Here is a 14,644-nt window from a genome sequence, read left to right as displayed (position 1 = left end):
GTAAGCGCGTCATGGACAAAAGTAAAACAGTATGTCGGCTGTGCCACGCAATGCTCAATTGGTGGGAACTAGTGTGTTAGCGCAGTTAGCTTGTTAATGTGTTGACGCCGTCCAGCCCCACACACGGGGCGATCCATGGTAACTCGTTAAGGGAGATTTGTGGCGTTAACGTCATTTTAACGAGATTAACGCTGACAGCACTAGTGGGAACACAATGAATATGACTACACATTTATGCCGACATCATCCTAGTGCAAAGACAAGTGGAAGCAGACAAAAACAACAAGCACGCATGCCACAAACTTTACAGAGTGATTTAGACAGCTGTTAGCACATGATTCTCCTTATAGGGACCTGATATGTTTAATATGCTGCTGAGAATATAGCCAGAAGAAGAGTATAGTATAGCTTTTATTTTGGAAAGAGCCATTTCTCTGTAATAAACTCTCTTTCCAAAGATGAGTGATTCCTCAATCAGATTTATTTATTTATTTTTTGTTGTTTCAGCAACATTAAATTTAAAAACTGTACTTTTGAGTTAAAATATATATTTATAATTTTAATAAATGACAAATTAAAAAGGCATGAAAATTTTTGTCTCTAAAAAAATATTGAACCGTGACACCAAAGTATCGAACCGACTGAACTGTGAATTTTGTGTATCGTTGCACTCCTAGTGTGAGGTAAAAGTGCTACAATGAAAAACATTTCAAGAAAATGTAAAATAAATGTATTCCAGGATAAAACACAGCTGTCTTTGTCTTGTGCAAATCGTTGTGTCGGCTCACTGGGCATTTGATTCCAATAACAGGCCTCAGTCTCTCCTGCTACTGGTCTGCATACTGCTAAATTTGGTATCGGTGCTCAAACCTTTTGTGTCTGTTTGCCCACCTCGGGAAGCAAAAATTTGTTTTTTTGTCAGATGAACATATGAGACACTTTGACTCTTCAGTGCAGTGTGGAGCCTAACAAAGATCTGTTTTGTGTCCCAGCTGATCAGCAGGAGAAGAGTCTGACGGAGCAGCAGAGGAACATTTTCAGCTACTTGGACTCAGCTCAGCCACTACAGAGGAAACAATGAGCTCAACACAGAAGGTGACAGACAGAGCAGGGCGATATGACCAAAAATATTTATCACGATATACATTTGAAAATTTGCGATAACAATACAACTGACGATATAATTGACACTAGACAAAATACTTTACAACTGCACAACTTTATTAGTGCAAAAAAACCCATCAATGTATTTTTACTTAAACAAGCAGCTGTTTTTTATGTGTATTAAAGTTATATAAAAATGTAACAGTGCAAATACAAATGCCTTGGAGCAAATGTCAGCCAATTTCCTCTGGAAAATCCTTTTGGTTAAACTCTCAGCAAGCAATTTGCATTTGCACTGTTAAATTTCGAGTTAGTGATGCCAATCAGTAATCTATGTGAATGACGTCATTTCCTCGTTACCCGGAAGCTGAAGCCCTCAGCTACAAATGTTACAACTAAGCTAACGGTAGTACATCCAGTCGTGAATGCACAGATTGCTGAGTGTTTTCAGCCTGGCTTCACAAATGATGAAATCCCTGTGTTATTAGCTGAATCACATGGTGTTACTATCAGCAAACGTACTCGCGAAAGCGCCAATTTGTTGGGATCCGTTTTTGAGTGCACGTTCCTCTGCCATGTGCTTCCGGGTAACAAGAAAGCGACCTCATTCACCTATATTTTTGATTGGCAGAGCTAACTCGAAGTTTCGAGTTACTTTTCTCAAAATTTCGAGTTATATTTCTCAAAATTTCATCTTATGGATACTAGCTGTTTTGTTTTTATTTAGTGGCGGAAACGGGCTCCCATACTTAAAAGCCGATTCACAGAGCTTTTAGTTGTTGTAAATATTGTAAGAGATGATTTGTTTTTGAAATTTGTGTAATGTGCCTGAATGTTATTGATATTATTATTATATTGTTATTATTGATTGCTTATATTTTAACAATTGTGAAACCTCACTGTGGATGTAAGAGCCAAATTATGCGGATATCTTGAATCCACTTTATTGTATAATATTTTATGTGATTGTATTTGACGGAAGATGAGCAACATCTGTTGTGGAAGCTAATGGGGTTCTTTTTAAATAAACAAAAATACGATTTAATATCACTGAATAATTATGTATAAATCTATAAAAATTAAAGAAATATGTAATAGGAAACTACACTATAATATAAATTATAAAATAATATAAAAGTGTGTGTGCATGTGCGCGTGCAATCAGGAGGGATGGGCATGATTTTAGTGTTTGAACAGTCATGAATTATTTTTAACAGCAGGTTGGATGTAATGTGTTAGAACTACCAGCAGGTGGGGATAAGAGACCTTTAAGGTGTTTGGTGCCACACTCCACCTTCAGGTTTAAAACTAGTGTTAATGGAGGGAGTTTGAAGGTTGAGTTTGTTCCACGACTGCATTTCACTCACTGCCTCTGTTTGTATCTCTGTCACTGCAGGACCAACATGGAGCGAGAAGTCAGCGCTCTCAGGAGGCCGACAAACCTCACAGAAGAAAGGGAGAGAAAAAACACACCTGTGACGAGTGTGGGAAGGGTTTTACTTTGAAGGCTAATCTAAAACAGCATCAGCTCATCCACACTGGAGAGAGACCGTTCAGCTGTGACTTGTGTGGAAAGTCTTTTTCCTGGAAGGAATCCCTAAAACAACACCATCTCATCCACAGTGGAGTTAAAGCGTACAGCTGTGATCAGTGTGGCAGAGCTTTTACTCACAGTAGCCACTTACAGAGGCATCTAGTTACCCACTCTGGAATTAAGGCATACAGCTGTGACATCTGTGGAAAAACTTTCAGCCACATAGAGACCCGAAATACACACATACGCATTCACACCAGACATGATGTGTACTGCTGTGAACAGTGTGGCAAAGAGTTTACAACAGGCTCACAGTTACAACAACACATGTTTATCCACACTGAGGAGAGACGTTATAAATGTGACCTGTGTGAGAAGACTTTTAAAGCTCCACATTACCTGAGACGACACCAACAGATCCACACCAGAAAGAGACTCTACAAGTGCAGTTACTGTGAGGTATGTATTTATATTGTTATCTTGTCATTTTAGCCTGACTGTTTGGAACAACTCTGCTCATTAAACTGTGTTAGCATGTTAGCAATTCTACTGCATGGAAAAGCAGCTCTGAGTGATTATTCAGATTTTCATGTCAGTTATGATTTTAGTATTACTGTAGTATTATGGTGGTAGTATTGTAGTTATTGCAGCCCAGTAAACTGAGTGTGTTAACTGAAACAGTCAAATGTAATTGGACGTCTGCAGAGATGCTCTTTATTTCAGGCGACGTTCAGGATAAAAGTGTTGAAGGACTGACTTACACTGTCTTTGTGTCTTTGTTTAGAAGCAGAGCGACACAGATGGATCCAGTTCTCAACCCTGTCATCACTGTGGTGGTGGGAAAGATTTTCGTTGTGACCTTTGTGGAAAAACTTTCAGTCAGCAAGCCACCCTAAAAAGACATCAACGTAGACACACTGGAGACAAACTGCAATACTGCAAAGAATGTGGGAGTAGCTTCCCCACATCAACTGAGTTAAAACAACATGAACTGATTCACAGTGGGGTTAAAAAGCACCTCTGTGATCAGTGTGGGTCATCCTTCACCACTGCATGGGAGCTTAAATCACACAAACGAGTCCACACAGGAGAGAAACCATACAAGTGCAGACACTGTGACAAAAGCTTCTCACAGTCAAATGGTCGTAACAATCATGAACGTACACACATGGAAGGAAACTACAGCTGTGACCAGTGTGACAAGAGCTTCAGGAATCTCAGTTCATACTCCAAACACAAACGATCCCACGTTACTAATAAACTGTTTCACTGTTACCAATGTGCCCAAACATTCACCTCATTGTCTGCTCTGTGCAAACATCAGCGTGATCACTCAGGGCTGAAATCACTCCCATCACTGGATCACAGTGAATCTGAAGAGACAGAAAGATCCTCTGGTTTCAGTGTCAGACTCAAAAAGCTTGAGATCAGGCTCCACAGAGTTCAGATAGAATCATTTAAACTTGTGTTGAACTGAACTGGTTGCTGGGCTGAACTTCTACATAATACAGATTTACATGAGATCTTATTTTCTGTCGTTTTACTGAGTCAGTTTTGTCCTTTTTTCTCTGTCCAGGGGCCCGTTCTTCGTACGTCGCTCACTACATCCAAGATCAAATGACACATCCAAGACCAAACCATCGCGCTAACCGTGAGCTCGCTAATCCGGTTCCCCGAACACACCTGCCGTTGACGATTAGTACAGCTGGACGCAGTAATGTGACATCACTGGGTGTCGTAAAAGGGGCTACGCATCGATAGTAGAAACATTGATCGGCAACCCCCTGATTGGTCAGCGAAAATGTCGAAGGAGCGCGCTCAGTATTGTTCGGCAGCAGAGCAAGAACTCTTGATTGAGGGATTTCAGGAGTTTCAGAGTTTAATTAAAACGCAAGGAAACACTGCAAAGGCTGCAAAAGCAAGGAGAGAGGGCTGGCAGAAAGTTGCTGACAAATTAAACTCGTAGGTGATTTAATAATAATAATAATAATAGATTGGATTTATATAGCGCTTTCCAAGGCACCCAAAGCGCTTTACAATGCCACTATTCAGTCACTCTCACATTCACACACTGGTGGAAGCAGCTACAGTTGTAGCCACAGCTGCTCTGGGGCAGACTGACAGAAGCCAGGCTGCCATATCGCGCCATCGGCCCCTCCGGCCAACACCAGTAGGCGGTAGGGTAGATTTATTATATTACACTATATTATCCAATATTATATTACATTATATTATAATATGTTATATTATATCCCCTTACACATTAGAGCCAGAACAGGACCCACTAGAACATGGGAACAAATAAAAGTGAAATACAGGAGTATTCTACAGAATGGTAATATTTATCTCTTATATTGCTTTTCGTCTCTTGGAAAGAGACCCTGTAATAGTCTGTTAGTTTGTTCATAACAGCAACCAAGAAAAGGGCAGAGCAAAAAAAGACAGGTGGTGGTCCTGCACCCCCTTGTCAACAAGTTGGTTAGGTAAATAATACCCTCACGGGAATATCGATATCTCTCAATGAGCACAGTGTCACGCTGAGCTGAAGGATCCTGTCTGTCCCGCAATATACGCTGAATTCTGAGGACTCTCCTTATCAATCTTGCACCTTCCTCAATGGGTTGGTTGCGTATACGGACAGGACATGGCTGCGACAGGCTTCCCAAATCCACCTTCGCTTTTATAGCCGTGGTCTCTCATCTTGATTACACGGAGTGATTTACAATTACTACTGTGAAATATGAATTACATCTGTAATAATCACATACACGTAATAGAATGTTAATAGTACATTTCCCTTTTTTAGGAAATGACCTGTATGTATCTGTGTGAAATCAATAAAAGGATCAAGTGCTGCATTGTCTTTAGTTACATTGATGTTATTTATTTATGGTGAAACAGTGGTGGAATATCGCTGTTGCTTTCGTATAAATGAAGCGGACATACCTGCATGGCCGCGATCTAATCCTGTTTACATAAAGTAAGAGATAAGATAAGATAAGATAGAACTTTATTAATCCCTCGGGTGGGTTCCTCTGGGAAATTCGATTTCCAAAAAAGCACAGCACCGACAGAAGTTACAGAGTTATACACACACACATATATATAAATACAGAGACAATATAAATAAAATATACAAAGGGGATAAATAGAATAAATAGGAATAAAAATAAAAATACAAGTGAATTGCACATTTCAAGTATTGAGTCTATTGCACCGTTGACTATTTACAAAAGTATTGCACAAAAGGTATTGCACAGTGAGGTGAAGAGGCACTACAGCTTAGTTGTTCCCCCCACCTTTGTCCTCCTGTTTCTCCTCCCTCTCCCCTCCAGAGAGGAGTTAAACAGTTTGATGGCGTGTGGGACAAAGGAGTTTTTAAGTCTGTTAGTTCTTGTCTTTGGGAGAAGCAACCTGTCACTGAACAGACTCTTCTGATTGTTTATGGCCGTGTGCAGAGGATGCCTGGCATTGTCCATAATGTCCATCAGTTTCTTTAATGTCCTTTTCTCTGCCACTGTCACCAGAGTGTCCAGCTTCATGCCGACCACAGAGCTAGCCCTCCTGATCAGTTTCTCCAGCCTGGATGAGTCCTTGCTGTGCTGCTCCCCCAGCACACCACAGCATAGAAAAGTACTCCAGCAACCACCGACTGGTAAAACATCCTCAGGAGCTTCCTGCAGATGTTAAAAGACCTCAGCCTCCTGAGGAAGTACAGTACAGTACAGTACTGCTCCCGAGCAGGTTTATGCTTACGGCCCTGCTGCTATGACAGCAAGTCCCGGATGAGCTTCGGGGAACCGAACGATCCAGGATCACGTGAAATCGTCAACAATCAAATCCAGCTAACTTACTTAGCGAGGTACGAAGAACGGACCCCTGGTTTTGCTCGTCTGTAAATAATTGAAACTCAGTCAAATAGTTCATTGTTCTCCAGCAAAACGTTTTGGAAACTCATGTTTAACCTTTCAAACTCTGACATGTTTTAGCACACAAGGCTTCATCGGGGAGTTCACTCATGATTGGACCATGAGAATAAAGGTTTTTAGTTCTTTCAAAGAGAGTCTTGGAGGTGTTCGATGTTTCTGTTTTTTCTACATATAGGAAGAAACTATTTTTCTAGCTTTGTGTAGTGTGGAAGTTTTTAATGTTTCTTTCATCTGTGATGTTCTTGAATGTGTTCACATGAAGATGGTACAAATAAACTGTCCTTTTAGCTTTAGCTCCTAATTTATTCATTATTTATGGATGTAGCACAGCAGCAGTGTCTTGATTAACACATGGAGGGCTCGGGATCTGATGGTGTCATCTCTCTAATTTGCCCACTGCGTAAATCTCACTCTTTGCCAAGAAATTGAAATAAATCTTGTTTCCCTGCTGGATAGTGATCCACTGTAACTCTGCTCCTCCTTCCTGTTTAGGATTTCTGTGGCTGAAGTAAAATTCCCTCCATCCATCACTTATCCCAGCTAACCCAAAGTAAAATAAAGTTTTGCTCATCTTAAAAAAGCATTACAATAATGGGCATTACCAATGCAAACTGAATAATACAGAAGATGAAAGAAGAGACTTGGATCAGTTAATAAAGCTCATGATCTCGATTCATTGTGGCTGCTACACAGATACTTCTGGGTCACTTCTCTCAGTTAGGAACCTTCCTCACCAGTGGCGTCGTTAGGCCTATTTTAGGGGTGCTGAAGCCTCCCTAAAATATTCTTAAGCCCCCCTAAATAATTTGGCGGGGTTTTTTTGTTTTTTTTTTAAACTTATTCGATTTTTGTTTTTTTACAGAACTTGCAGACAAATTCAATATAAAGATGCAGGAATATGAGTCTAAAGAAATAATAATATAAACCTGTCGCTATTCACACAAATATGATCATAACTCGGTTGGTCCCTTTCGCTTTACATTGTTAAGGTAGCGTCAGTGCTTCGTTATCCAATCCGTTCCAGTTGTTCACAGGGGACATCCACATGACTGAAAATCCAGTCCTCGTTTTCACTGCTACTTTACACTCCGCTCGTATACACCTGCGGACACACTAGCGTACATGTGGCAAACGGCAAGAAATCATGGATATACGCAAGTTTTTCAAGAAAGTAAGTCTTCATCACTGGCTGGTAGTAACAATTAGTTAGCTCCAGCTAACAGCGGAGTCCCATGTAAATAATGAACCAGGTGCTCCCCATTTTGATAAATAAAAACCTGGCTAGCGCACTAAGTTAAATTCTTAGCATAATGTTAATTTCTGTCACTCGTTTTAGCTCTGAAAAATCGAGCTGTGGTATGGTTATCATCAGTGGAAATAATAATAATCACTCCATCCCCATTAACCTGTAGGAGTCAGGGCAGAGGAGCACAGAGAGGCAGAGGGGAGAGACGTCTGCTGGAGAGGTGAGTCAAAGGATGGAGTCATTTGTGATGCAGACAGTCTGATTAGAATTTTATGGGACTCAATATGGATATGAAATATGAAACATTTCAGTCACGGTACAACATATAAGACCTGTTTAACTTGAGCTTTTATTTAGGAGAGTCAAGGTTAGAAAGTGGAGAGAGCAAAGAGAGAGAGATATATATAAGTCAAATTAGCCTGACTCACATATTTTTGAGAGTTCTATTTTAATATTACTTCAATTCAAGTAATTTAGTAATATTTTTCAGGGCTTTAAATTGCAACCATTTTAGTCACATGCGTGCTCAAAATATAATGTTTGTAACTTCAAAATATTTGGAAGCAACAGAAGTCATGATATTAGCAATTTACATTACAATTCAGTATGTTTTAATGTATCTTGAAGGGTGAGGCAGAAGGGGAGGCTGAGGGAGAAAAAGGTCAACAGGCAAGTTCAAGTCAGAGAGAGCAAGGAGAGACAGAGGAGCTGCAGCAAATGGATCGAGAGGCAGAGGAAGATCAAGTTATTACAGAGAGAGGAGAGCAAACAGGCCAAGAGAGGGAAAATGATGAAGCAGCTGCAGCAACTCATTCTACTACATGTGTACAAGCACATTTTAGAAGGCTTCATCCTGAGGCTATCTATGTGCATTGTTATGCTCATCAACTCAACCTGGTTTTGTGCAATACTTGCAAGGCTGTCCCAGAGGCTGTGGAGCTTTTCAGCTTGTTGGAGTGTGTGTATTCTTTCTTCAGCACCTCCCTAGTCAATCATCATAAGTTCATGGAGACTCAGGCAAAGCTTGGATTGACAAAAACTGAGCTTGTGCAACTTTCAAACACTCGCTGGGCATGTCAGTTGCGATCAATCAGTGCAGTTCTTGAGACATTGCCTGCCATTTTGGAGTGCCTATCTGCAATTGGATCCCCCATAGCTGTTGGTCTCAGAGCAAAGCTCTACAAGTTCTCAGCAGTCTATGCACTACTGATGTTTTAGTCGATTCTGTCTGTAACCGAAGGACTCCACAAATTCCTGCAGAAAGAGACTTTAGACCTGGCAGAAGCTTTTATCTGCAAACAAGCTGTGTGTGACACACTTAAGGGCAAACACTCAGATGCATTTGCTACAGAGCTGTATGAGAAAACCAAGGCCCTGTGTAACACCCACAGTATCCCTGAACCAGGTGCCAAGACAAGGCACAAACAGAGGAAAATGGAGGATTTTGTCCTGGAGGCAACTGTGGGTTCACGCACTGAATTGAACAACTCAGACACATTGAAAAGAGAGTTACTTTTCCCTTGTGTGGATCGGATGGTTGGCGAGCTTGATCAAAGATTTTGCAGTGTAGATGCAGGGCTGCTAAAAGGTGTCCAGGCATGTAGTCCTGAATCTGAGAACTTCTTGAGTGAACCACACTTGAATGAACTTGCAAAGCACTACAGACTTGACCTGAAAAAAGAGGAGGTTCTGGTGGCCAGAAACTTTCTTACCCGGAAAACAGAGGCTGGATGTCCACCCAAAAATATGTTGTCTGTGTACAACCTCCTTGATTCAGACATGTTTCCCTCTCTGAAGGCAACCATCCAAGTTGCCCTAACAGTGCCTGTCAGCAGCTGCTCGTGCGAACGGTCCTTTAGTGCACTGCGTCGGCTGCACTCCTGGCTGCGTCAAACAATGGGTCAGAAAAGACTTCACAGTCTTGCAGTCATGTCTATTGAAAAAGACACGATTCAGCATCTGAGTCACAACAGAGTGATTGACCGATTTGCCACTCTTAAAAACAGACGTCATTCTTTGATGCTTCCACCCACCAAGTAACTGGTGATTGCAGCCAGAAAAATGTACTTTTTTATTTTCAGTTTTTTTTCTTGTTATTGATGCAGCAAACACATTTCCTCTGTTTTTTTGTTGTACTGTATTATAAAGCAGACTGAAATAAAACAATAGATCTATTGGTGGCCTAGGATGTTTAATCTGTCCAAAAAAGTAGGAAAACAATTTCTCAGTCTTTGTTTTCTGTTTGTGAAATTTTGTGCTCATTCACTACGTTCGTTCATGTCGTGTACATCTCTTGGGGGTTAAGCCCCCCCTGTCCTTAAAACCTAGTGACACCCCTGTTCCTCACCAAACTGACTGTTGGACCACACCCCTGGTTTCATGAGAAGTTGTTTCAGCCATGATTTCTCTTCCTGTATTTCAGAGTAAAGACTGAAGTGACAAATGGAAACATGTTTAAAAAACGCAATGTGAGAGAGACGTTGAGGTCCTTGGAAGTTACCCTGGGTTTTTCTGTCACCCTGCTAGATGTTACACACCTTGTCATTGGACTGATTTCTACTGCTGGACTACTCCTGGGGAGAGTAACAATACTCTTACTAATTAGCTCCCTTTCACACCTTTGGGGATATTTATTTTTGTGCTTGCAGCGCTGTGAGCCAGAACAGCGAGAGAAAAACCTGCAACAGCGACGAGCTGAATGCTTAAGTGAATCCCAGCAGCTGCACATGTGCTACGCTGATTTAGAGGATATCTTTGCTCTTCATAATTCATAACTTCATAATTACACAGGGTGTAATTATGAAGTTATTGAGCAGCACATACTTTACGACCTGCTTAAGTTCGAGGTCACAGCGTCTGTAGAGCAGCTGGAACATAATGAAGTCTACAAGGTTAAAGTTTTATCTTCACTTGTCGTTCTCTCTGCTGCTTGGTTTGATGGATCTGAGAGCTTTTGTTTTTATTACTGTTATTATAATTATCATTAATATTTTACTCTTTAAAAGCTTTAAAATAGTGTTTGTGTTTTGAAAAGTTGATTTAAGAATTGAACAGAAACATCTGTCATAAAAATCGCCCAAAGGCACAGAGACAAACTCAAAGGATGCAACCTGTAACTTTCTCTTCCTTCATGTCAGCACCATCATCGAGCCAACAGGTCTGTAGATGACGCCATCAACATGGCTCTACACTTCATCCTGCAGCATCTGGACTCCCCAGGAACCTACGCCAGGATCCTGTTTGTGGACTTCAGCTCTGCCTTCAACACCATCCTTCCAGACCATCTCCGAGACAAGCTTTCCCAGATGAATGTGCCTGATCCCATCTGCCGGTGGATCACTGACTTCCTGACGGACAGGAAGCAGCACGTGAGGCTGGGAAAGAATGTCTCGGACTCCCGGACCATCAGCACCGGCTCCCCTCAGGGCTGTGTTCTTTCTCCTCTGCTCTTCTCCCTGTATACTAACTGCTGCACCTCCACCCACCAGTCTGTCAAGCTAATCAAGTTTGCAGATGACACCACCGTTATTGGACTCATCTCTGACGGGGATGAGTCTGCCTACAGGAGGGAGGTTGAACGTCTGGTGTCCTGGTGCAGCCACAACAACCTGGTGCTGAATGCCCAGAAGACAGTGGAGATTATTGTGGACTTCAGGAAGCACACAGCCCCACTCCCCCCCATCATCCTGACTGACACCCCCATCACCTCTGTGGACTCGTTCCGCTTCCTGGGTACCACCATCACCCAGGACCTGAAGTGGGAGCCCACCATCACTTCCGTCATTAAGAAAGCCCAGCACAGGATGTACTTCCTGAGGCAGCTGAAGAAATTCAACCTGCCAACACGGACGATGATGCAGTTCTACACCGCAATCATCGAGTCCATCCTCACCTCCTCCATCACCGTGTGGTACGCTGGAGCCACTATCAGGGACAAACAGAGACTGCAGCGTGTTGTGCGCTCTGCTGAGAAGGTGATTGGCTGCAGACTCCCATCTCTGCAGGACCTGTACACCTCCAGGACACTGCGGCGTGCAGCTCGGATCTCAGCTGACCCTTCTCACCCTGGACACAGTCTGTTTGACCTGCTCCCCTCAGGCAGGAGGCTCCGGTCCATTCGCACCAGAACCTCTCGCCATAAGAACAGTTTCTTCCCCTCTGCTGTCGGACACATGAACAATAAACGTACGACTGTTCCCACCACTAACACATGACCCTACGCTGTGTTCACTGCATCATTCCATGTTTGGCACCGATCACCACCTGCACTCATGTATATATCATGTATCTATCCACTTAGCACTTTTAATTCTTATTCTTATTTTTATATTTTTATGACAGTATGTTTGCACTGAAGCACCGCAGCAATTTCCTAATGTTGTAAACCTGCTCAACATTTGGCAATAAAACCCTTTCTGATTCTGATTCTGATTCTGATTATTTATAGTAAATGCATATAGCAACAGTAACACTTTAGTTTGGATTTCATAATTTCTGTAACTGGAAAATATTATTTTGTTTAAAGACAGAAGTGACTGGGTAGTTGCAACATTAAAGTGAAATATTTAATAGTCTAATAACAGATTATGTGTTGAAGCTGTCGTTTCAGGAGGAGAGAAGCTGCAGAGAGGCGTGTAAGACTGCAACTCTGCTTCCTGGTCCCAGCTCTGGATAGTCATATTTTAGGGGGTTTAATAAATGTGTCCATATTTCTAGAAATGAGAGCTGCTCCATCCAAAGTGGGATGGATGCCGTCTCTCCTAACAAGACCAGGTTTCCTCCAGAAGATTTGCCAATTATCTATGAAGCCCACATCGTTTCTTGGACACCACTCAGACAACCAGCAACTTAAGGAGAACATGTGGCTAAACATGTCACTCCTGGTCTGTATCCCAATTCAGGGTCTGCAGCCTTAAAGGCCGCGTTTTAAGGCCGATTACGTCACAGCAACGCGACGAAGGCTGTCCCAATTCGAAGGCTGCTCGAAATGCAGCCCTCAAATGTGTCCTTCATTTCCCTGAATTCTAAGGATGTGTCGGTGTAGACTTCGTGGCCCAACATATCCCAGATTGCATAGCGTGGCGGTGGGTGTGGATAATTTTGCCGAAAAAAACGGTGGAAGCGGAGCAGCCAAAGTGTAAACGTTTAAAAGTAAGTACTGTTATGATGTCTCAACAGGACCTGGAAAAACTAGTCCATGCATTCATCTTTAGTAGGCTTGATTATTGTAACAGCATCTTTACAGGTCTACCTAAAAAAATCAGTCAGACAACTGCAGCTCATTCAGAACTCTGCTGCTCGAGTCCTCACTAAGACCAAACAAGTGGACCACATCAGTCCAGCTCTGAGGTCTTTACTCTGGCTGCCTGTCCGTCAGAGGATAGACTTTGAAGTTCTGATGCTGGTCTATAAAGCTCTGAATGGTTTAGGACCAAGATACATCAGTGACCTCCTGACCCAGTATGAACCTTCCAGATCCCTCAGGTCACCTGAATCCGTTTTTTTTTATCAGTTCCCAGAGTCAGAACCAGACACGGAGAAGCTGCATTCAGATTTTATGCTCCATATATCTGGAACAAACTCCCAGAAACCTCAGATCAGCTGAAACACTCAGTTTATTTAAATCCAGGTTGAAGACTCACCTGTTCTCAGCTGCATTTGAATTACATTTTGAATTGCATTTGAATTGCATTTGAACTACACCTCTTATAAGGTGTAGTTACACACCTTATAAGAGAAGCACATGAGAAGAGAGGCGACCTAGCTGTATTGTGGCTGGACCTAACTAATGCGTATGGGTCGATCCCACACAAACTGGTTGAGCATGCTTTGCACCTCCACCATGTCCCCAGCAAGATCAAGGACCTAATCCTGGACTATTACGCCAATTTCAGGCTTAGGGTCACTTCTAGGGCAGTTACTTCAGACTGGCACCGACTCCAAAAAGGTATAATAACAGGCTGTACCATCTCAGTTACGCTCTTTGCCCTGGCAATGAACATGGTGGTAAAGGCTGCGGAGGTGGAGTGCAGAGGGCCGTTAACAAGGTCAGGTGTTCGTCAGCCCCCTATCAGAGCCTATATGGATGACCTCACCATTACAACATCATCAGTTCCCGGGTGTAGGTGGATCTTGCAAGGTCTTGAGAGACTCATCTCATGGGCAAGGATGAGTTTTAAACCTTCCAAGTCAAGATCGATGGTACTGAAGAAGGGCAAGGTGACGGACAAGTTCCGGTTCTCAATTTCAGGAACCATTATTCCATCCATAACGGAACAACCAGTTAAGAGCTTGGGGAAACTCTTTGACTCCAGCCTGAAAGACTCTACTGCTATTCAGAAGGCAAATGAGGAGCTGGGAGCGTGGCTTATTAAGGTGGATAAGTCCGGCTTGCCTGGAAGATTTAAAGCCTGGATCTACCAGCATTCCATCCTGCCCCGAATCCTGTGGCCCTTGCTTGTCTATACAGTTCCAATAACTACTGTGGAATCCCTTGAAAGAAAGATCAGTGGCTTTCTTCGTAAGTGGCTGGGACTTCCCCGCAGTCTCACCAGCGCTGCCTTGTATGGGACAAGCAACAGCGTGCAGTTACCCTTCAGTGGTCTCACAGAAGAGTTCAAGGTGGCTCGCACACGAGAAGCCCTACAGTACAGAGATTCTAAAGACTGCAAGGTGGCATCAGCAGGCATTGAGGTAAGGACAGGAAGAAAGTGGAAGGCTGAGAAGGCAGTTGAGGTGGCGGAGTCACGCCTAAGGCAGAAAACACTAATGGGGGTCTTAGCAACAGGGGGAGCAGGCTTGGGGTACGTCCCAAAGGCCCAGGTCAGCAGG

General features: G+C 42.6%; 1 protein-coding gene across 2 annotated transcripts in view; it reads left to right on the top strand.

Moving 5' to 3' along the window:
- The window catches only part of LOC146625338 (uncharacterized), a 169,047-nt gene that overhangs the window by 129,370 nt on the left and 25,033 nt on the right, over positions 1–14,644 (top strand). Inside the window, exons 1-2 of one of the 2 annotated variants that reach the window (XM_085362774.1) lie at positions 1,078–1,095; positions 2,501–3,097. In XM_085362774.1, coding sequence (XP_085218900.1) covers positions 1,078–1,095; positions 2,501–3,097 — 615 coding nt within the window. Of the gene's footprint in view, positions 1–1,077; positions 1,096–2,500; positions 3,098–14,644 lie in introns of those variants that run through there. The other variant, XM_085362772.1, reaches the window with a different exon arrangement.

The sequence above is a fragment of the Diplotaxodon limnothrissa genome, linkage group LG9 (assembly GCF_057381915.1).
Source record: "Diplotaxodon limnothrissa isolate DT_005_m linkage group LG9, D_limnothrissa_male_GT1.1, whole genome shotgun sequence".
NCBI classification, from domain to species: Eukaryota; Metazoa; Chordata; class Actinopteri; order Cichliformes; family Cichlidae; genus Diplotaxodon; species Diplotaxodon limnothrissa.
Note: the sequence above shows the minus strand (reverse complement) of the source record. Positions and strands in the feature narration are given on the sequence as shown.